This window comes from Embiotoca jacksoni, unplaced genomic scaffold (genome assembly GCF_022577435.1).
Source record: "Embiotoca jacksoni isolate LCO1_2020_lvr unplaced genomic scaffold, fEmbJac1.0.p SCAF_16, whole genome shotgun sequence".
Taxonomy (NCBI): Eukaryota; Metazoa; Chordata; class Actinopteri; family Embiotocidae; genus Embiotoca; species Embiotoca jacksoni.
Window position 1 is genome coordinate 3714785 of NW_027185296.1, and position 20788 is coordinate 3735572.

The window sequence follows — 20788 nt, forward strand, 5'->3', positions numbered from 1 at the left end:
AATAAAACTTGGAAATATTTGATGTACCTACAAACTATATTGTTGTATTTGTTATGGATTAAATGATCAAACTATGAAAAATGGAACTACAGCCTCAACAAAATGAATTGTACAGCCAAGTTACATTCTCATATTTTAATCTGGTTGTCTGTTCATCTGATCCACCGTGTTGTACTGAAATTAATTAGCACACATGAAGGCAGGCAGCAAACACAACCTGAGGTTCAGGAACCCACTCGGGGATGTTGGGTAGATCGTGGGGGTGGAAAGATAATTATTAGTAAAGCAGCAACAAACAAAGCATATTCCTGCTTCTCCAAATAATGTTGATTTTCTGGAGATTTAACAAAAATGTTCTCTTGTGAATTACAGACTAATCTAACTTCTCTGGCCATAAAAAAAAAAATGTATTCAGATAGACCAGGTGGAGAAAAAAAACACCTGTTTGTTGAAGTGATTGGAAAACACTGCATTACATTTTTTTTATTTTTTTTTATCAAAATGTAAATAAACTGTAACTTTAACATCCTAAAACTTCAGTAAAAGTCAGGTATTCTCACTCTGACAGGTATTAGACAATGACATGTTTTGTAACAAGTAACCAGTGATCTCAAATAGTTTAATAAGAAATACAATACTGCCCTCAGAAATCTACAGAAACTAATCATCAAAACTTCCAGTCACTCAAAATTAGGGGTTTTCTCACGCACATATACATTTTTTTTTTACTTTTCCCCACTTTGCATTTGATAACAATCTGATTTTTTTTTTTTCCCCTCACAATTTGCACAAACCCACACACACACACACACACACCAAGCCTATTTCCAAGGGGAGGCGCGGCCAGGAGGGACAAGAAAATATGAATTATGATCCGCCCTCTACAGAAGCAGCTCGGGGCACGCTGACTGACGGAACACACGCAGGAATCCTGGAGGAGAAAGAAAGAATAGCAGCGTCTTTTACTTTGAAACTGGGAAGATTCCCGTGTCCTGGGCTCAGACGATGCGCTGGAAAAGTGAAGTAAAAGTAGAGTGTTGCGTTGTTAACGAGAACGATAACGGATCTCTGTTGTCCAACGATGAGGTGAGTGGAAAAGACAGACGCATAGTTTCTGATCAGCAGGGCGTTTTGGAGATTAAATAGGCTATTAGTCAAAATTGCTTTGCCAATTAAATCAGAGAGGGCCTCAGTCTGTCATTAAAGCCGGCCTTCCAGCACGCTGACAGCTCCGTATTTTCACCATTTGAAGAAATGTCAAAGAAAATCACCCCTCCCTGAATTCAGCAATTAAAACTCAAGTAGTTAATGAGACCTCTTCACCTTTTGGTTGCCCCAGGAAGACGTTTGTGGCGAACTTAGCCTTTTAATTGCTGTTATTAAATAAATCAATCCCCCTTTTCCCCCTGAGACCTCGCGCTGGTTTTCTGATTGACACGTGAAATTGGCGTGTTGGCTGGCTTTAACCGCAGCGCGCGCGCGCATAAAGCGAGCAGCCGTCTAATCCTAAATTCAGAGCTCAAGAACATAATGCACATAGGATAAGTAGTAGTTCAAGTGTTGTCTGTTTTTGTAAGTAATAACTATCCTCCTGTTTTAAATGTCATCCTGGTAATCGCCGGCGTTGTCATGGTGAAAAGTGAAAGGCATGATATTTATGGGAAGGTGCAGGGGGGGCATTTAAGGCAGATGTGACCGTCTGACAAACCAGCATCCTCTTCCCGCCGTAGCTTCTCGTCATGTGCGAAGACTGCAAAGGAGACGAAGAGCTGCTAGGCAAATGCACTGAGGACAGGAGGGATATAATGGTAGGCTGATGCACGAATGAAACTTTTGATTTATTCTCAAAAACTGGGGGACCATTTTGGACGGATAACGTTTTTTTTTCTTTTCTTTTCTTTTCTTTTAAAGTTGAAGCTGTGGACGGAAAAAATGGCAAATTTCGGGAAATATCTCCAACTTTCCTTTTGGATATACCACAAATTAAGATAGACAAACAAACAAAACAAAACAAAAAAAACCACATTCAATCTGAAAGTAAAACCTTTTTCTTAACCAATAATTCCATTTTTAAAACGTTATTCCCCCAAATTCCCGGCTTTTTTTTTTTTTTTTTTTTAAAAGGACTTGAATGAATCTGTTTTAATAATGGCTGAACACGTTTTACAGGAAAACTTTCAAACAATTTGATAACTTGAGCAGAGTAAAGTGAAAATTTCAAAAGACAGAACAACTAAATCTTCGAGTAAGATGTTTCTCCTGGTTATTTTTTTTTACACAATGTTTTGAACCGAGTTCAAACAAAGTGTAGAAGAGCATGCTGTACTGCAGGTTAGGGAGGGGGGTGGGGGGTGGCTGCGTTCCTGTGCGTAATTTTCTAACCGCAGCCTGATCTCTCCAGGGCGCACCGGTGGAAGTTTTGGATGAGGACGCGTCGTCGCTGCAGGCGATGGCATCTGCGCCTCTGTTGGGGAGAACTGTGTGTGCGAGCTGCAACGAGGAGATAGTGGATAAATATTTATTAAAGGTAAACAAATGTGGTCCATTTTTTTTTTTTACGCGTCTCGTTGCGAGAATTACTTCTCATTTAACTATTCATCCCGTTCCCCCCCCCCCCCTCTCCGCCGGTTGCGTTTTGGGATTGATGTGTTTTGCTTGTTCTTATGCAGGCCTATACCTTCGAACTGATTGACTTTTTTTTTTTTTGCTAATTCGTCATATCTTTGCTTTAGGTTAACGACTTGTGCTGGCATGTGCGCTGTCTGTCCTGCAGCGTGTGCCAGACTTCACTTGGCAGCCACACGAGCTGCTACATTAAAGAAAAAGAGGTTTTCTGTAAACTGGATTACTTTCGGTACGTGCATAAATTTGTAGTAGAACTCATCAAACGGAAATAGAAGTTACCAAAACGAAATCTTTGCAGAAAATAACCCAAAATTGTATCAACTGAATACGCTTACAAGCTGTATCGGAAATCGATAACCATTATGATTGATATTTTTTAAAATTTTTATTTGTTTACAATAATAACAAGTTGCAGGACTTGACATTTGTCCCTGCATTTTCTTGAGGTCATTTTTTAAATGGAAATGTATTTATAGTTAATTGCCAATAATTCATCACCAACATTATTGTCTCAATCACATGGAAAACGTTTCTAAATGACATAGAAAAGATCGATGGATAGATTCATAGACGATTTCAGTGTTCAGTCGAGTAAAAGATTGTGTCAGGTGGAGACAAAAGACGAAAGCTTTAATTTGATTATAACTCTTAACTCTTTCATTTAAACACGTCATAGCCAATTTGTTTCCAAAAGTTTGTCTGCGAGTTTTGGTCTAATTCTGCCGAAACCGTGACCTTAAAAGTTGCATTCAGCCGCGTCGGTGTCTAATTTGCTCATCGTGACCTTTTACCTGCAGAAGATACGGTACTTGGTGCGCGTGCTGCGGCCGGAACATCCACTCCACAGACTGGGTCCGCCGGGCGAAGGGCAACGTGTACCACCTGGCCTGCTTTGCCTGCTTCTCCTGCAAGAGGCAGCTGTCCACCGGTGAGGAGTTCGCGCTGGTGGAGGGAAAGGTGCTCTGCAGGGTCCACTACGACTGCATGCTGGACAACCTCAAGCGGGCCGTGGAGAAAGGTGAGCGGGCCTGCTAGGGGCTCGGTCGGTACTCCAAAAGAACACCTGGAATAAGACAGGATATACTGCTTTTTAACGTAAAGTTTTTTTTTTTTTCTTTTTTCTTTTTTAAACATATAAAATGCACACCTGTCGTGGTTCTTTTTTTTTTTTTTTTTTTAATATGAGAAACTTTTCTGGCTGCAGGAAACAGTGTTAACATGGAAGGAGCTCTGCCCACTGAGCAGGAGATCAACCAGCCAAAACCCTCCAAAAGAGCTCGGACCAGCTTCACTGCGGACCAGCTGCAGGTCATTCATTACCATCACTTACATGCATGCACGGAAATTTAAATGGTGACAATTAGGATTGGCTGAAATAAAATGTCAATTTAATTATTTATACATTCCCACTTATTTAAGGTGAGGGATGGAAGAGTCACTTTAATTATGGAGTCTACGTTTTTTGCTCATGCATAAATTCTGCTGAAAAATTCTGTTTCTTTTCCCATTTTTTGGCCTAAAAACTTGCCAATTTAAAGGTACCAAGTCCCCAAAACAGTGGCCCCAGACTTTGAAAATGAGAATGAAAGTTAAATGAGTTTGAGTCTGGGATTTGCTTCTTGATGTAGCTCTCTGACAGACAGCAGGAGAGCAGCAGCACATTTCATTTATTTGTTTGGGCAAAAAAAAAGCTAAAACAAATCTCTACTTAAAATACTGAAAAAATATGTGTAAAAAAGTGGCCTTTTTTTTATACTGGTACAGTGTAATTACAGGAAAATCATCAATGAATTTAAGTCAACAATATTATCAGGGAGGGTGTCAACACAAGGTAAAACTAAAAATACATTATGGGTTTCATTAACTATATATTTAGTAAATTATTGTAATGAAAAATTCTGCAAAGGAAGAACAAATCTAACAAAAATACTGTTTTTTTGAATGATATTTTTGTGTAATGTTTCCTCTTTTTGCAATTTAAAGGATTATGTGCGTTGTTCAGGAATTGTAATTTCAGTTTGGTTGTTATTTAACGTAAATTATAATTGATCATTTAGATCTATGCAGAGTAAGAGAAATGTCCAAAATTACCCAAAATGTTTACATTTTTGTTTGAAGTTATTTTTCATTATCTCTTTTATCCGTCTGGATTCCTTCCAAGTCGACAGACAGCGCTTGTGACTGAGACAAAGGAAGCTGCTGGTCAAATCTCCTCTCAGCAGTCACGTATGTTCTCCAGTTCACACAGCTAACTTGTCTGTTATTTAACCGACCATCTTCTATCCGTGTCCACGCAGGTGATGCAGGCTCAGTTTGCTCAGGACAACAACCCAGATGCTCAAACACTGCAGAAACTGGCGGAGCAGACGGGTCTAAGTCGAAGAGTCATACAGGTCAGTGAGGGGTCGCTGCATGCAGAGCGAACAGGTGGTGGCAGGATGATCCTACGCCTTGGAAAGATGCAGAAGTTTAAACTTTTTTTTAATTTTTTTTTATTATGGGTGCATTTCATGTTAAATATGTGGAAACATTAAAAAAAAAAATAATTTACACATTTTGAATTGTGAAAGAAAGTCTTATTTACAAATGTGGTGAATATATAAAAAGCTAAGTCAATATTATTTTGTACAAGCTGGTTAACGTCAGTGTGCACTGAAAGTAAGAAAAATGCTTTATACGGCTGCTTGTGAGGCTAAATACATTCAATACATCTTGCAACAGACGACAATAGTGGTTTCTACTCACCAGGGCAAACATAGCGGCTCGACTTTAACTCCTTGACAAAATGACAAAGAATGAGATTTTCTTTTGGCAGAGTGATAAAAGCTTGTAGGTTTACAAGCTGACGCAACTACCGACAGTGCCCGTCTATGTGTTTTGTGACAGTGGTTGCCTCCATCTTGGCGTGTTGTTTCAAATGCAGCCCCACAAAAAAAAGGTGTTTGTCCTGTTAACTCAGGTCTGGTTCCAGAACTGTCGAGCCCGCCACAAGAAGCACGTGAGCCCCAACCACACCTCCAGCACCCCAATGACCTCACTGCAGCCCAACCGCCTGTCCCAGCCCACCCCCACGCCCGAGGAGCTGCAGTACACAGCCTACGGAGGGCCGGAGGGGTCGATGCTCTCCGCACTGCACTCCTTCATAGACAGTGAGCGCAGGACTTTTCATGAATTATTGTGATTGTGCTTGGCATATTTGTTTTTAGTATTTGGCACTGATATTTGTAGATCTTGAGAGCTCACTACAAAAATTGAGAAATTTATATTTCGACAATTAAAAAAAAAAAAACATTTATATATTACGGTAATTTTCCTGATGTGAATATTCTGCGGGTTAAATATTTCTGTTAATGATTTGACACGGATGGCATTTGTCGGCCAACAACATCTTTTTAAGGCAAAATAACTCGGACACAGATGATTTACATGTCACCAACGTTCCAGGTCGACTTAAATATACTTTAACTTAAGTATTTCGACTAACAAAGGCAACAGTTAAGGTTGTCCATTATCAACTGATCTTTGGATCAGAAAATTAAACAGTCAGAAAATGCAAGCAGCATAAATGTAGACAAATGCAAATAAAGCTGAAGTTTTTTGCGGATGATTTGAGGTTTTATTCTGGTAACATTAAAAAACAAAAGCAAAGTTAAAGGAGGAGACGTAAGAATTATTTTTTTTTAATAAATATCAGGGAATAAGATGAATATCTAAAAACTGATATAATTGCAATCAATAAAGAATGTTCGAGCAAAAATATGAGAGAGTTGGTTTGCTACCTTGTGTATATATTTGCACAATAGGAACTCGCAGGAGGAAATGTAAAAGCTTTCACAAAATGGACATAAAAAGATGACCTTAATTAAGCTGTTCAATATAGAGATGTTTGTATATTTCAATAGAATTTATGGAAACATTTCCATTCTGGATTGATATTTGATATTGTTGGAGTAACTGTGTTCTCTCTGTGTGTGTCTGCAGTTCACTCACCGCCATCCATGTTTCAACCGCTGCTGCCGGCCCACGCCATGACCTCACTGCCTGTGTCTCACGCCTGAGCTGCTCTCACTCACACTCACTCACTCTCTCACTCTCCATTCACTTTCTCTTTTTCTCTCTCTCTCTCTCTCTCTCTCTCTCTCTCACACACACACACACACACACACCTCACCAACGTTCGTATTCTGATCTCCATGGTAAATATAAGTTCATTTTCAGTGAGTCATAAAACCTTTTCTCTTCTTGAACTACGAGTAATTCATCAATACATGTTTATATTTTTGTTACGCAAACTATGGATGACTATGACTTACAGTCCTAAATGTACTGTATATTGTGGAGATGGAAAGGTTTCCGTGTACCTCATAGGATTGTGACACATGACATTATAGATTTCTATTTGTTTGTGTAGTTGGTGACAAAGTTTGACTGTGCTCCTCTAAGTGAAAGCCTGCAGACCCAGACTGTCAACTCCAGATGAAGATGAACTTGTTTGTATAGCAGTGTTGCGATTTAATTTATTGTATGTGAAGTTTGTTTTGAGAATAAATGTCTAATTTCACAAACCTGGGAGATGAGTGAATGAAAACCGACATCTCGGTGTGCAAATTTATAATTTAGGAGGAAAGCTGGAAGAAAATGTGCAGAGTAGAAAAACAAATCGTGGGTAAAAGCAGAGGTAACAAAACAGACTGTATTTATCTGACTGATGAACAAACACCAAAGGCAATATTCTTTTAAAAACACATAAAACTTTTATGGCTAAAATAAATATATGACAGGCATTAAAACTGTCGTGTGTTTGGACAAATGAGCGGCAGTAAATAAAACAATTTGGAATGTTACTCATCTTTCTATCGACAGGTTAGAGCACTACATCTTCAGAGTTAAGACTTTTAAGAGTTTGCGGTGAGAAAACTGACTCACATTTTACCCACAGAGAAGTTTAACTTGTGTCTACTTGTTGACTGTGGTTGACCAAAAGAATCTAATTTCCAGACATGGGAGGGAGGGGAAGGCATATAAAAACACAGTTTTTTACTTCACTTATCAGATCTTAGGTATTCACCCCGGTGTGTATGAAAGTAAACCTGAGCTACATGCACAAAAACACATTACAGTCAACCAGGAGTGTAGTAGTTATTGAGTATAAAAAGAAACAACATCATCCCCGATGTGTGAAAATCCCCACTGAGCACTACATGCATCGTTTCTTTTCTGTCAGATACACAAGCAGAGCTATTTTGCTTTTATTGAATGGTTACGTCGTGCGTGTCCCAGCGTGTTCAGCTCAAACGGCGGCAGAAGGTGTGTGAGTCTGGCAGTGCTGTCACTCCGAGGCACCATGAGGGCAGGTTCTCAGGTTTGACAAAAACACAACACAAAGACTCAAACATGAGTCACATCTTCAAGATCTAAAAGGTGAGCACCATTCTCAGTGACGCAGAATTCCAATTTTGAAAATGAAAAAAGGATGAAAAAAGTGTTTGATGTCAGTAAAATACAAGGACGCAGTGTGAAGCGGCGTCGCTCAGTTATTTCATCAGTCTACAAAACTGCACCTCCTTTTGTGATGAAACTCTTTGTTCCCTGAATTTTGTCTCCAAAGGAAAAATCCTCTTCAGCTGCGCCTCACATGGGATCTAATGAGCTAATCAAACACTTCATTTAACAGATGAATCTACACAACTCCATCTCTCACACCACTGGCTTACTAGTAACACAAACAACTCTGCAAACTGCCCCAAAAGCCCCACTTTGGATCAACAACAACACAACATGTAAAACATAAACATTTAACACTGTTTCGAATGAGGTTCAGAGCATTAACCAGAACATGTTGGAATTATGTTTTGTTATTAATACAGGTGGTCTCAAAAACCTTCTTAGTCTGTATACTAACTACTCAAAGACTCACACACTCAGGCTGCAGTTCAGAGAAACGTATCAAACCACACCAGTAGCTAAAAACAACTTCTCTGCTCTTTATGGTCCATTAGGTCTAACCTGTTTGTTAGCTTACATGTGCCACATAAGCATTAAACTGGTCAGGGGGTTATACATGCACCAAGAGTAGCTTGAGTAAGTGTCCAAAGACATTCTGCCAGGTTTGGAAATTCACAAGCGTTGGGAGTACATCAGCATTCAGTTCAGTTAGTTCTCTGTGAAGGACGCCACCTTTAAAACTGACAAGTTTTATCTTTTTAATATTGATGAGGTACATTTTCGCTTTGGATAAAAGCGTCAGCTAAATGAAATGTAATTTTCAGAGTATCAGTTTAAGAGCAACCGGTCACCACGTCATTCTCTGTAACGGTTAAAGCCGTCATTGCCTCATTGCATTGTCCTCCTAGTCATAGATACATGTTCCCATGTCAAAAGGCCGTGTTTTATGCTGCCGAGAACAAACCTGTGACTTTCTTCAAAACCACCAAACACAGAACATCTTTCCACTTCACCTTTCATTCCTACCATCAAACCTAATATTTGGATAAAAACAAAGACCTCTACCTCTGGTTGCTAAAATTTCCCTTTATATTTAAATAGTGTAATGTATGTACATGTAAACTAAGTAGCTGCAATATTCAATAGAGACACTCAATGAGGCAAGTCTCTTTAAAAAAAAAAAAAAAAGGCACTTGAGAGGCATTTTAAACCACTATGGTATCATGCCTTTCACACTTAAATACGAAAACGGTGGATAATGTTTCTCAATGTGAGACACTTATAGGTCACAAACTGTGTTAAAAACACAGATGAGCTGATGTTTGACCATTTCATGGAAAGAACTTAGCAGTGCATTCAAGCACACATAATACATCTGGTAATGACTGGCACCACCAAGTGGTGAAATTTGGCAACTACAAGAGACTAAGCAAGAAAAACAACAAAAGCTGAGGTTACTGGAGAACCACTACAGGAAGAAATTACTTGTTTTCAGTATAGGAACTTACTGCGTAATATGACTGTGGCTTTAAAGCGTATAACCCCCCCCCCCACATAATTCAGTTATAACTGTACATTTAAAAAATATTTACAATAACCTGGTGTGAATTTGTACACCATCTAAAACCAAGTCTTTTTTTCAGGCATCTGTAGTTCACTCTAAATTCCCAAGAACCACCAAGTCCACAAATTAATGTGTGTGAATCACATTAGTAAAAGTGGCTTGTCTATTATAGTGTACACTTAAAATACAAGTGCTTATTGCCACATGGGGCTTGTACCATGCTGTGGTAATAACCTTGAGTCTCTCTTCTCGCTCCACCTCTCTCCTCATCTCTACTTCCTGCAGTTCGGCTTGTTGAGGATCTTCCTCAAGGTTGTGTTCATGTAGAAGGGCCGGTCTGCGGAACCGTCGTTCACTTCCAGATCCCACACTAGGAGGCAGCAGTAGCAGCGTGTTAAAAACCGAGATCACAATTTAAAGCGTCATTTTGTACATTTAGCGTTAAAATCTGATATTTCTGATATCTTCAATTTCCAAATTAAAACCTTTGAAAATGCACTTGACAATACTTCAACCATTTATGTTTATTCGAAAACAACGAGTCACATTTTCATTGGATTCATTGATAAAAAAAAAAATCTCCTATACAAAAAGAACACTGAATAACCTCCAGACAGATGTGTGTATTATACTTAGTATTAAAACAGCACAACATCTGAACCATCCAATAAAAAATTTACCAAAAATGGCTTTGACATCCTTTTATAAATTGTATCTCAAAAGTTCCTGGTGTTAGGTCTAAAACCACAGAGTAAGAGAACCATTTTTTTTTTTATTTTTTTTGTTTTATTTTTTTCACAACTAGGCACATAAACTAGTGGCTGCATTCAAAAGTTTCCTGAAAACGGTCAGGTTCTGTTCAGATTTTAAGCAAAAAACCATTAAATGTCTTTTGAAGTCTTGACCTCCCACAGTCTCCGTCTGGTTTACAGTACCTCTATGAGCGTAATGGAAGCTTTGAAATGACTGAGTAATTGATGTAAAAGAAGAGACGCCTGTTTTGCTAAGTGCAGATTACACACCACTTTTGGAACTGTGTGTTTTGTGTTAGTATAAATATGGTGGATTAAAGCAACCTATAAAACCAATGGTAAACACCAACAGCCAGTAAAATAATCATGCTACACAGAAGAAATAAATCACATGGTTCTTTTACCGTTATGTGAAAGTGCATACAAAACATGATTTTACACTTGAAGACCAAAGTGCGACAAGAGGGTGGCCCCAGAAGTCCACCACTTTTTTTTCTTTCTTTTTTTTTTTTTTTAATGATGATGCATAATGCAATGGTCCATCAGTGGCATCTGTACATTTTAAGGTCCTCATGTTTGTTTGGGTAAAAATGCTCATATCGTTTTTATCTCAGCCTGCGCATCCGTCCTGCGAGTTGACACGTACCCTCTCAGTAAGGCAGAGGTCAGAAGAGAATACAGAGAAGAAAAAAAGAAACGTGAACAAAAGCGTAGCAGAAAAAAAAGGCAAGTATATGAGTTGGCTCAAGAAAGGAAGTGAAAAGAAGTCTTTATTTCCAGTCTCCTGTGCCTTTTTTTCCTGCAAGGACCTGAAGTAACAGCATGTCCTTTCATGTCCAGGTCATTCCTGACCAGGCTGGGATGCATCTAGTTTTTAGCCCTACAGTACTTGCTCTCGAACGTCCAGACCCACACACATACAGCAGATATAGGAGAAGTGAGTCAGAGAGTCAAAAGGTTTAGCAAAACGGCCGCACATCGCTCAGGAGGCGGCGCATGATGAGGCACCCTCCTCTCCTTTGCGCAGGATCTTGTGCAGGCCAGGAGACATGTAGTAGGGCCTGGAGGAAGAACCATCATTCCTCTCCAGGTCTTCACCTGAGACCAGGGCCCCACAGGAGAGGAGGAGCAGGAAGAGCAGACAGAGTGACAGCCAGGAAGAGAAAGGAAAGCAAAGGCTTAGTGCAGATAAATAAACATGCAGGAATTAAAGAGCTCAAAACAGTGAGTGAGCTGGGATCAGTTCTTATTTTACAATGGGTTTTAAAAGGGGGAAAAGAATTATACTGCACAGCTGACATTAGATCTTTAACCATCACAGCACCGGTCGTCATATTCTCACTGTGGCATGTAAAGCACTGAAGGACCAGCATACTTACAGAAGCACAGGAACAACGTGTCCACACACATGGCATAGACGTTAAAAAAGCCGTGTGCAATCATGTAGGATCCAAATATCACCGTCTGAAAGAGTCAACGGGACACAGTCAGCATGCTTTGCATTGTCAGCTTCTGTCAGGCATTTCTGTTTTAATGTGCAACGACAACAACTGGCATTTCAACAAACACCAAAACCATCAAGAAGACTACAAAACGCTGAGTCATACATCCTTCAACGGAACTAATTAGCTTGTGCAACACTGTAAAAATTGTTAAATGGAGTTTAACAACTTTTCACAGATAAGTTTTGAGACATTGAGGAAACAGTCATTGGAAAAAAAACCCATTATAATACACATTTTTTAAATGCTGTATTACAGGAGAAAAGCAGTGAAGTGAAATTAAACTAGCGTCCAACTAATGCAATGCTATCTATATTTTAATCTTCCTCTGCCGTTATTTTTAACAATGTGCAATTATAGGTACCAACTGAGCCCGAGAAACAATCTATGGGAATAATTTACGCCTTTACCAGTAGGAAGACTTGAAACAAAACCAAACACCACAGAGAATCTCACTCAAGTCCTTTGTGTGCACAATGAATGGTCCAACTGAGAACACAGTTATACCTCCTTCAGTCCGAGCACCTTTTATTCAATCTAAACCAGACCCTGTTACCACGGTTACTACTTATCACACTTGAATTCCTTACCAGAGGGGGCACCCAGTAGTAGTTTAGTGATGGCACCTCTTCTTGAAGAACTGGTAATTTACGTGAGAAGAAGAAAAATGCAAGAGCACCTGAAAGGAAAAGCGACTGAGTAACAACCGAAGATATACACATATTCATGCGTCATGTGAAAGACATGACAGGAATTTAGAAATCTAACTTTTTTGTCAAACTCTGAAATGCTTTGGAAGAAGATTTACACTTTTAAAATAGGGGATTCCACAGAAGTTATAATTTGTTAAAAGGGGTACAATGAAGGTCTTACAAACATAGATCAATAAATTATACATTACAAAAATCTAAGAACAAAACAACACTCCATGGTGAGAGGTTAGGCAGTGTAAGATTTATGTTTATTTTCTGATCTCATAAACTGAATTTAAATCGAGTCAGAGAACTACTGGACTGTAAATTTCAACTTCTACTGACAAAAATTGAACGAATACGTGAGACAGAGTTTGTGCAGTGCAAAAATAACTTAGAGCAAGAAGATTTATCATCCTTCTTACATTCAGGAAGATATATCATCCTGCCTCCTCTGCAGTTTTTTTTTTCTCTGCCACTGTTTGTCACTTCACAGAGAGTGCGGCTGACATGAAACTCACCAACACTCCCCGAAATAAGCAGTTTCCCCAAGAAGAGCAGAAAGTCTGTCACCTTGTCCAGGACAGCCACCCTTCAGAGGAGGGAGAGAAATGTGAGTGTGGAAGAGAAACGCAGCAAAGAGCAGAGAAATTGAGAGGACAGTGCCATGCACTGTGACGCAGACTCAACAGAGATTTAAATGAGTGCAGTCACCATTAAATACAAAATGGTGGTTTATTAGAGAAAATGTGCAACTGCTTAAAACACTAATTTCTTCATTGCTTCATCAACATGTATACAGTAAATCCTGTTTTGGGCCAAAATCTTATTCAGACATTTAATCAATTAACTTCTATTAATTAATGGAAAAAACAAATTTTAGTGTTTAAAATCTAAGACTGAAGCTTCATGATAGAGTACAGTAAGACGTGTTGTCAGTGCACGTCTCAGCAGCAAGTCATGTGAGCTCTAATGAGGTTTTTTTTTAGACTTGTGGATCTGACAGAGACATTTAACAAAGGTCTTACCGAACCACATTCCTCATCAAGAGGAAGAAAGCATCCTTGGAGGAGGTGCAGAAATTTTTCCCATATATTGCTATCTGTTGGTGAGAACAAATTAGAGAGTAGTGGGTAGTTAGAGCTTTGAAGTGTAAGCTTAGACCAATTACCAGCTGACTGATGTGAATAAATCAATAGTGCTATTGGAAATGACTCACCATAATGTATGCATTTCTGTTTATAAACTTGATGAAATGTTCCAGGCACCAGAAGCAGCATTTGAGGCAGCATAGCAAGAACCGAGTGCAGGCATTTTGAGAACCTGGGAAAACATCACGATCAACATCTCATTTGAAACAATCATTAAAGTGAACAGGAGTGGGATCATCGGGGCCTTAAAGAGTTCCAGCTTGCCTTTCAGTTTGTGATCCAGGTACGTGAGAATAATTCGGATCATCTGCACCACAGAAAGGATTAGAGAACCAAAGGCCAGAGAACCTGTGTGATAACTGTGATACAAGAAAATTCAATATTACATGTGAACATTTAACATGACAACAACTAAATGTTATTTTTTATATTAGAAGCAAACTAGAAACACCAGACCTCCCAATATAAACATTGGCAACAAATTAAAAAAAAAAAAAAAAAATACATTCAACTCTAAATCTAGTAAATCTCAAAATATAACATCTCAGCTACCCACCGTATGGCTCTGCTAAATGAGGAGAACAGTGGGCAGGCAGGGATGTCCTTTGGCTTCTTCAGGGCCCAGTAGTAGGAGGCGAAGGCCCCGGCCAGCGTGCACTGGCCCAGGGCGATGGTGAAGTTGACCAGCCAGAGGAACACGAACAGGTTACACAGATGGAGGACTAAGATGTAGCGGTGGTACATGCTCTCACCACCGTAGAAGGCGAACATGCATTGTGACCCGGGGCACACTTTGGTAACGTTGGTTTGGCTGAATGTCTGAAAGAAAGCAACAGATTTGATCTCGATGTGCAGTCGGGTAGTCGTGATGCGATTACTGAACATCTGATTAGATGTATCTGTCACCGTAGTCCAACAACTCAACCACAGAAAAAAAAAAACTGGTGTCATTTTTCTCTTCTTGTCTTTTCCTCCACTCTGCCTCTATCTTGAATGTAAACAAATCATTTTTTAAATGCATGGCTTTGAGGTAACCTTGTAATTGCAAAGTGACCACATAGCATATAAATGCTTTTAGACACCCACATTACCTTACACAGACCCAGGAGGCCCGGCTGGCTGATAAATAACATCGGTCAAATAAGGGTTCGCAGCTGTCAGCTATTAATTGAACTCTATTTACGTCAGAACATCTCATCTATTTACATTACGAGGTTTACTCGTAGGCAATAAAGAAGCTATTACACTCAAAATTTTATTGATTAACGTTGCATGTGATAAAAGATGTCCGACAAAGAAATATTTTGCGCGGCAAAAAGTGGCAGAGGAATTACACAGTTACAAAAACAAAAAAATGAAAGCCACTATCTTTTTCTGAAAACAAAAATTAGAAAAATTAACACATATTCCAAGCAGACAAAGGTTTTTTTCAAAGCAGTTGATCGTGTAAGAGTGTGGGGCTCACCTGTGGATCGCATGTGAGGTTTGCATACATGCATTTATTGTCAGCAGGCGTGACCTTGTAGACTGCATTGCCAGAAGATGCTAAAAAGCTGAGGGCAAACTAGTTAAGGGCAACACAAAAATGTATTTCCTACACAAAAGAATCTTTGACATACGATGATATGTAATTGGCCTTCATTTGATACTTTAGTTACGTATAGTCACATGCTACTTTCACATGCATCATATATATCATTGTAAAACTACATCAACTACAGTGGTACCTCATAATCGGTTTACTTAATATAATGTATGATCTTGTAGACAATTCGAATAAACCGGATGTATTGTTTCTCCAGTAACTCCAGACAGTACGGAACTAGCAGAACTCCTCTACCTCTCCAGATAAAACCATTCTCAGTGTCTCAGTAGTTAGAAGGATACACTGCTGTGACCGCCCCGTAAGCGATACAGATGGCCAGAAGGAAAAAGGTGATGACAGGGTAGAAGAGAGTGGACATGATGTAGCTGATGGCCCTAGAAGTCAAACATTATATGCATGAAAAAAAAAGAGTCAAACACACCATTTAAATAACAGAGCTTTCATCCATACTTACTTGCTTCCCTCCTTCAGTAATGCAATAGCGATGCGCAGCCTCGACCTCAGAAATATCAGCATAATCACGATGATGGCCTCAATCACAGAGAGCGAGATCACTGCAAAACAAATGACGAGTCAGTGGGCAGAAACAAATATGTTACAACATGTCCAATCGATTACCCAAGTTAGTAAATAATTTAAATCCACACCATCCAAGTTGTGATGCGAGTTGTGGTTGTGAAAAGCTCAGCAACAAACATTATACTACGGCTACAGTGAAGGGGTTTGGAATTCAACTCCTTATAGAATAATCAGTAGTAATCATACATGTGCTCAGTAAGGTAAAGGGATGGTAATGGATTACAACATACTGAAGATGAACCACGTCTGGCTATGCTGAAGGTAAATGTTGAAGTCTGTGTGGAAGCCGATATCGGAGATGGTGACATTAGCACCCGGCTTCTTGCTCAGATTACTGTACTCCCAGTAACAGTGCCAGATACCTGAGAAAAACAAAACATGACAGAGATCAGTCTCAGATCTGCTACAGTTTGTTATGACAACAGAACTGATTACAGCAAGACAGTAAGAGAGTCACATGTAAAAAAAACCTAAAAAAAACGCCTCCAACATGTGTACTTGGTATGAAGTAGCCACTGGCAAAGTGGGTAGTTGTCTTTGCAAACTCACCGTAACCGACTGTGGTGATGACACCAAAGATGATGAGCCACAGAAGCACACCAGCGGTGAAGCGCAGCAGCAGGATGAAGAGCAGACTGACCACCATGGTTATCACCAGACCTCTGCAACAACACAAACATATACAGTCGTGTGAAAAAAGAAGTACACACCAAGTCAATTATTGGATTCTTTTTTTAGACATATTTGGAGAAGCAAACACTTGAGCCTCTTTAAAAATAAAAAAATAAAAGTGCTAACATAAAAGTGATACTCAAATTGACATTGACATTTTAACATTTTGATGATTTGAATGAATAAATAAGAGATCCTTCACATTTATCACACCTTAAAATCCATAAAATCTGAATCCCAGATTAGGTGCAGTGATGGATTCTTTCTTATTATTTAAGCTTCTGATTTTGTCTTTGATACTGAAGTGTGTGGCATCTTCATGGAAACATCTAAAGAGCTCAGGAAAAAAAGGCCTGTGGACACCTATGAGTCTGGCAAGGAATTTAAACAGATCTTCAAAATATTTCAAATGACTTACTACACTGTAAAGAAAATCTTCTACAAGTGGGGTCGATTTCAAACGACAGCCAATTTGTCCGGGGCTGGTCGGCCCAAATTCACCCCATGAGCAGACAGTCTGATGCAAACAGAAGTCTCCCAAAATGTCATTACGGGAAGGTAACTCTTGCAACCCCGCTGAAATGTTGAGTCCCCAAACGGACCGTACACGCAAGAAAACCCGCAAACATCTTGCAACTGAAGGAATATTGTGTGGATGAGGGGGGAACAATTTCAGAGATGGAGGACAGTTATGCAAAATGCCTCCAAGAAGGCATTTTTGCTGACGGGGCAAAACTAACTTCTGAGGCCAAGTGTGTATTTACTTTTTCCGCGGAGAAATATTACATCCGTTGATACTTTTGTTGAACAAATGATAGAAAAAGCGAATTTTCCTTGTGTTTATGCTCAGGTATATCATCTTTAGCTACAGGCACCGTGCAAGAGGGCTTCAGCTGTAGTTAAAGGCTACAGTAAAGAGATGTCATCAAGGAATAATAGGAATTATTCATTTTTATATTTTACCATCAATGTCACTGATGGATCTCTACCCACATCATTCATAATAAGACATGAACCATGAAAATAGCCCGAAACCATTCTTACATGAGGATCCAGAACCAGGAATTTGCATAATCCTCAAAGATCTTCATGCCAACTTCTTTGGCATTCAGCAGACTGGCAATACCTCTGTGACGGAGTAACAAGTGCAGATGGGAAAAAAGTATGAAAGAGAAGAGGCATCAAAAAGGGATTTAATAATGCAGAGAGGAAATGTGGCAGGTGTATGTTGATGCATCTCTTAGATTACTTCTCAAAAACATTTTGACACTTGATTTATCTTTAATGTTCTCACTGTGAAACAAAGATGAAAACAGTTTCAAAATGCTTTTGATAATGTCAGCACTAACAGCTACTTAATAGTATCGGAAGGTCGGGAAAATAAATTGTGGGTTACATATCAGTGAGCCACAAAACAGATTTAGTGTTACTGAAGCGCTGTTAAGCAATAGTTCCTGCAATATGACAATAAATGGTACAGCAATGTGTTACTTAATATGATACAGAGGAGCACCTAACGGCACAGCACATTGTAATGGATGTGTTAGATCAATAACCTCTCTTTTTCTGTTAGCAATAATCAGTCACTATATCACAGTGTAGTGATAATCATAGACTATTAACTAAATGCTAACTTCCCATTTCATAACAGAGGATAGCTCAGCTTCTGAGCTCAATAAAAAGCTTCACTTGCTTTGGCACTAAAATAAGGGCCAGTTAAAGTAATGGCAGCAAAGTCAGAAATTGACTACTGCAATGGTTGACTGTCGAGGCACTGCCCTATGACTCTCATAGAGCTCTGAAGTCCAGACTTGAGGAGGGACAAAGGACGACATCACGTTGGGACAAACGGAACACTAAAAGCGGTGCTGAAAGCAACCTTATGAGGTCTTAGTCCGCTTCCTAAAGGTCACCGTCCATACACAAAAGTTTTGCATCACATCCAGCATCGAGAGCAAGGGAACAGACCTAATGACCACCAGGGGGCACCACGTCACTCTCTATTTTATTTGACACAAACTATATATGGACTCACAAAGAAGTAGATGACTTGATGTTTTGAGGTAGATATGCCACAAACAGTTTCATTAATCTGTCCTTATTCCCGTCCATTGCTGCAGGTGAAGGCATGTGGGGATGGATTATCTTGATGAACAGCACAGGTAACAGCGTTAATCTACATAAAGATACTGGCCATAGCACAGGCAAAGCTAGAAAGCTGAAATAAATCATATTTGTGTGACCTTTCGTCTCTTTGCTGTGGTGCAGTTACTTTGCGAGAATAAGAAAAGCATTAAAATCACATTATATTTCCTACAAACAAAATGTGATCACAGCAAACACAGAATCATGTATGTTTATATAATATCAGCTCACTGGTTTAAATACATGATCTCTCTGCTCATCTGAAGTTTGGTATGTCAGACCATTAACATGCTGATAGCGTAGATATACAAAGCAGCGGTCAAAAGCTTGTAGGCACCCCTGAAGTTCTTCTACTCTATTAGAGCTTGTAGGAAAGCTGCATTTTCATGCAATAAACATGCACACTACTTTGAATGTGACTGGACACATTCCTGGGCATCAGTAACATGCCCACTTGTCCTACCCTTTTATATCTTTCCAGAGCTCTCTGGGTGCAGAGTTGGCATCCCTATTGACAGTATAACAGTTTAAAAACACTTTACTCTAGAGGGCAAATTATTTTTGCACAGAGACATGCCAATTCTCAGTCTAATGACAACGTATGTGGTTGCACAAATGGAGCAAAGGTACAGCTTGCAGGTAAGCAGGTCTTACTTGGCAGCATCTTTGAGGTCGTTGACACTTCTCTTGTTGTTGTCCCCGTCTTTGAAGTTGGTCTGATTTGCTACAGTTAAAATTCCATCTCTTCTAATGAAATCAGGGAAGCACCGCTGAAGGACTGCAACAGTAATGATGTCTTAGTGTTTAGTGCATTTGCAAACAAATAATAAGTTATTGTGTGTTACGGTCATTACAAGTACTCAAATTCACTTACAAGGTCTGCTGGGCACAATCATGGACGGGCAGTCTTCATCTCGTATGACTTCTGCAATCGACTAAAAGGGAGACAAAGGAGACAAAGTTTCACACAACTGAATACAATGGATTTATCGCTGCTCATTCACTCATCATATTCTTTATCATAGAGGCTGGTATGGAACGCTTTTTTCATTAAGATAACTGGTCTTTGTTTCGCTTAATTCTGTCATATAATGCTTGTGCAAAATGTTTAGTGATCTCTGCAATCCTCAGCATTTTTTCTTTCAAAAATTGGGATGTAATTTGAAGAGTTCTGTTTTTTTTTGTAGTAAAGCTATGGGATTTGGCAAAAATTGGAACTCGAGGACATTTTTTTTTTTTAAACAACTACCTAATAAAGAAAAAAATCCTAAGTAATCACTTTCTATAATACTGCGTATCATAGATATTAGGAAATATTTTAGCTGTCATTTTTTTTTCTCTGAGTCATAAAAGTGATGTAGCTTCACAAAATAGGCAGTCTGTGACTAATACAGAATGTATGAGCTTCATCTTCTGTAAAATGAAGTGCTTTAAATTTGTAATATATAAATTCACCACAGTGAAAAATACAGAGTGGAAGGCCGCATAAAACTTATTAAATATATCATACTGTGAGAATACACTGACACAATGAAGTGTAATGATTGGCAGCTTAATTCTCATGATAAAACCACATTTCCCATAAACCACATCACTTTCAGTTTTGACAATTTCTTCAGGTGGAAAGGTTTACTTTGCACTGTAATGCCTTCAGTTAACCTTCCATGTAGAAACTTATTTAAAGAGAAATCACAGGAATTTTGCAAAATTGCACCGAATTCCTGGAGGGACAGAAGAATGATTTGAAATCTCAACTTGAAACTCACCATAATTAACTGAAGCAGATGTCAGTTTTAAATCAAAACCTTATACTTAACTTTGGATGTCTTAAACGAATAAAAGTAGCTCCTATTTTCAAGAAAAATAATCTCACTTTGGTATCACTAATCGTGAGCAAGACCAGGAAGTCAGATGTGATGGAATTCAGCAGAATCCTGTTTGACGTAAAACTGTCCCACTTGAGATGATGTGAAAGGGAAAAACTATGATTCAGTTCAAACAGTATGACTGTGCTCCCACTCAACACCTCACTTTGATTCTTGCACACCATCATAC

General features: G+C 39.1%; 2 protein-coding genes across 5 annotated transcripts in view; one reads left to right on the top strand and one right to left on the bottom strand.

Annotated features, from left to right (window-relative positions):
• Positions 1–908: 908 nt before the first annotated feature.
• LOC138198745 (LIM/homeobox protein Lhx8) lies at positions 909–7190 on the top strand. Its single transcript, XM_069150343.1, has 9 exons — positions 909–1086; positions 1731–1808; positions 2402–2527; positions 2733–2854; positions 3423–3643; positions 3830–3933; positions 4923–5018; positions 5585–5774; positions 6607–7190. The coding sequence occupies exons 1-9, from the start codon at positions 1006–1008 to the stop codon at positions 6681–6683; spliced, it is 1095 nt and encodes a 364-aa protein (XP_069006444.1). The 5' UTR covers positions 909–1005; the 3' UTR covers positions 6684–7190.
• slc44a5b (solute carrier family 44 member 5b) overlaps positions 7116–20788 on the bottom strand; it is a 36665-nt gene continuing 22992 nt past the window's right edge. Inside the window, exons 7-23 of one of the 4 annotated variants that reach the window (XM_069150312.1) lie at positions 19608–19668; positions 19388–19511; positions 19197–19241; positions 17633–17716; positions 16466–16578; positions 16147–16278; positions 15792–15891; positions 15619–15711; positions 15197–15284; positions 14288–14550; positions 13996–14090; positions 13800–13903; positions 13609–13682; positions 13102–13172; positions 12479–12567; positions 11766–11850; positions 7116–10004 (exon numbers count right to left, since the gene is read on the bottom strand). In XM_069150312.1, coding sequence (XP_069006413.1) covers positions 9907–10004; positions 11766–11850; positions 12479–12567; positions 13102–13172; positions 13609–13682; positions 13800–13903; positions 13996–14090; positions 14288–14550; positions 15197–15284; positions 15619–15711; positions 15792–15891; positions 16147–16278; positions 16466–16578; positions 17633–17716; positions 19197–19241; positions 19388–19511; positions 19608–19668 — 1719 coding nt within the window. In that variant the 3' untranslated portion in view covers positions 7116–9906. Of the gene's footprint in view, positions 10005–10138; positions 11485–11765; positions 11851–12478; positions 12568–13101; positions 13173–13608; positions 13683–13799; positions 13904–13995; positions 14091–14287; positions 14551–15196; positions 15285–15618; positions 15712–15791; positions 15892–16146; positions 16279–16465; positions 16579–17632; positions 17717–19196; positions 19242–19387; positions 19512–19607; positions 19669–20788 lie in introns of those variants that run through there. The other 3 variants (XM_069150310.1, XM_069150314.1, XM_069150313.1) reach the window with 3 other exon arrangements.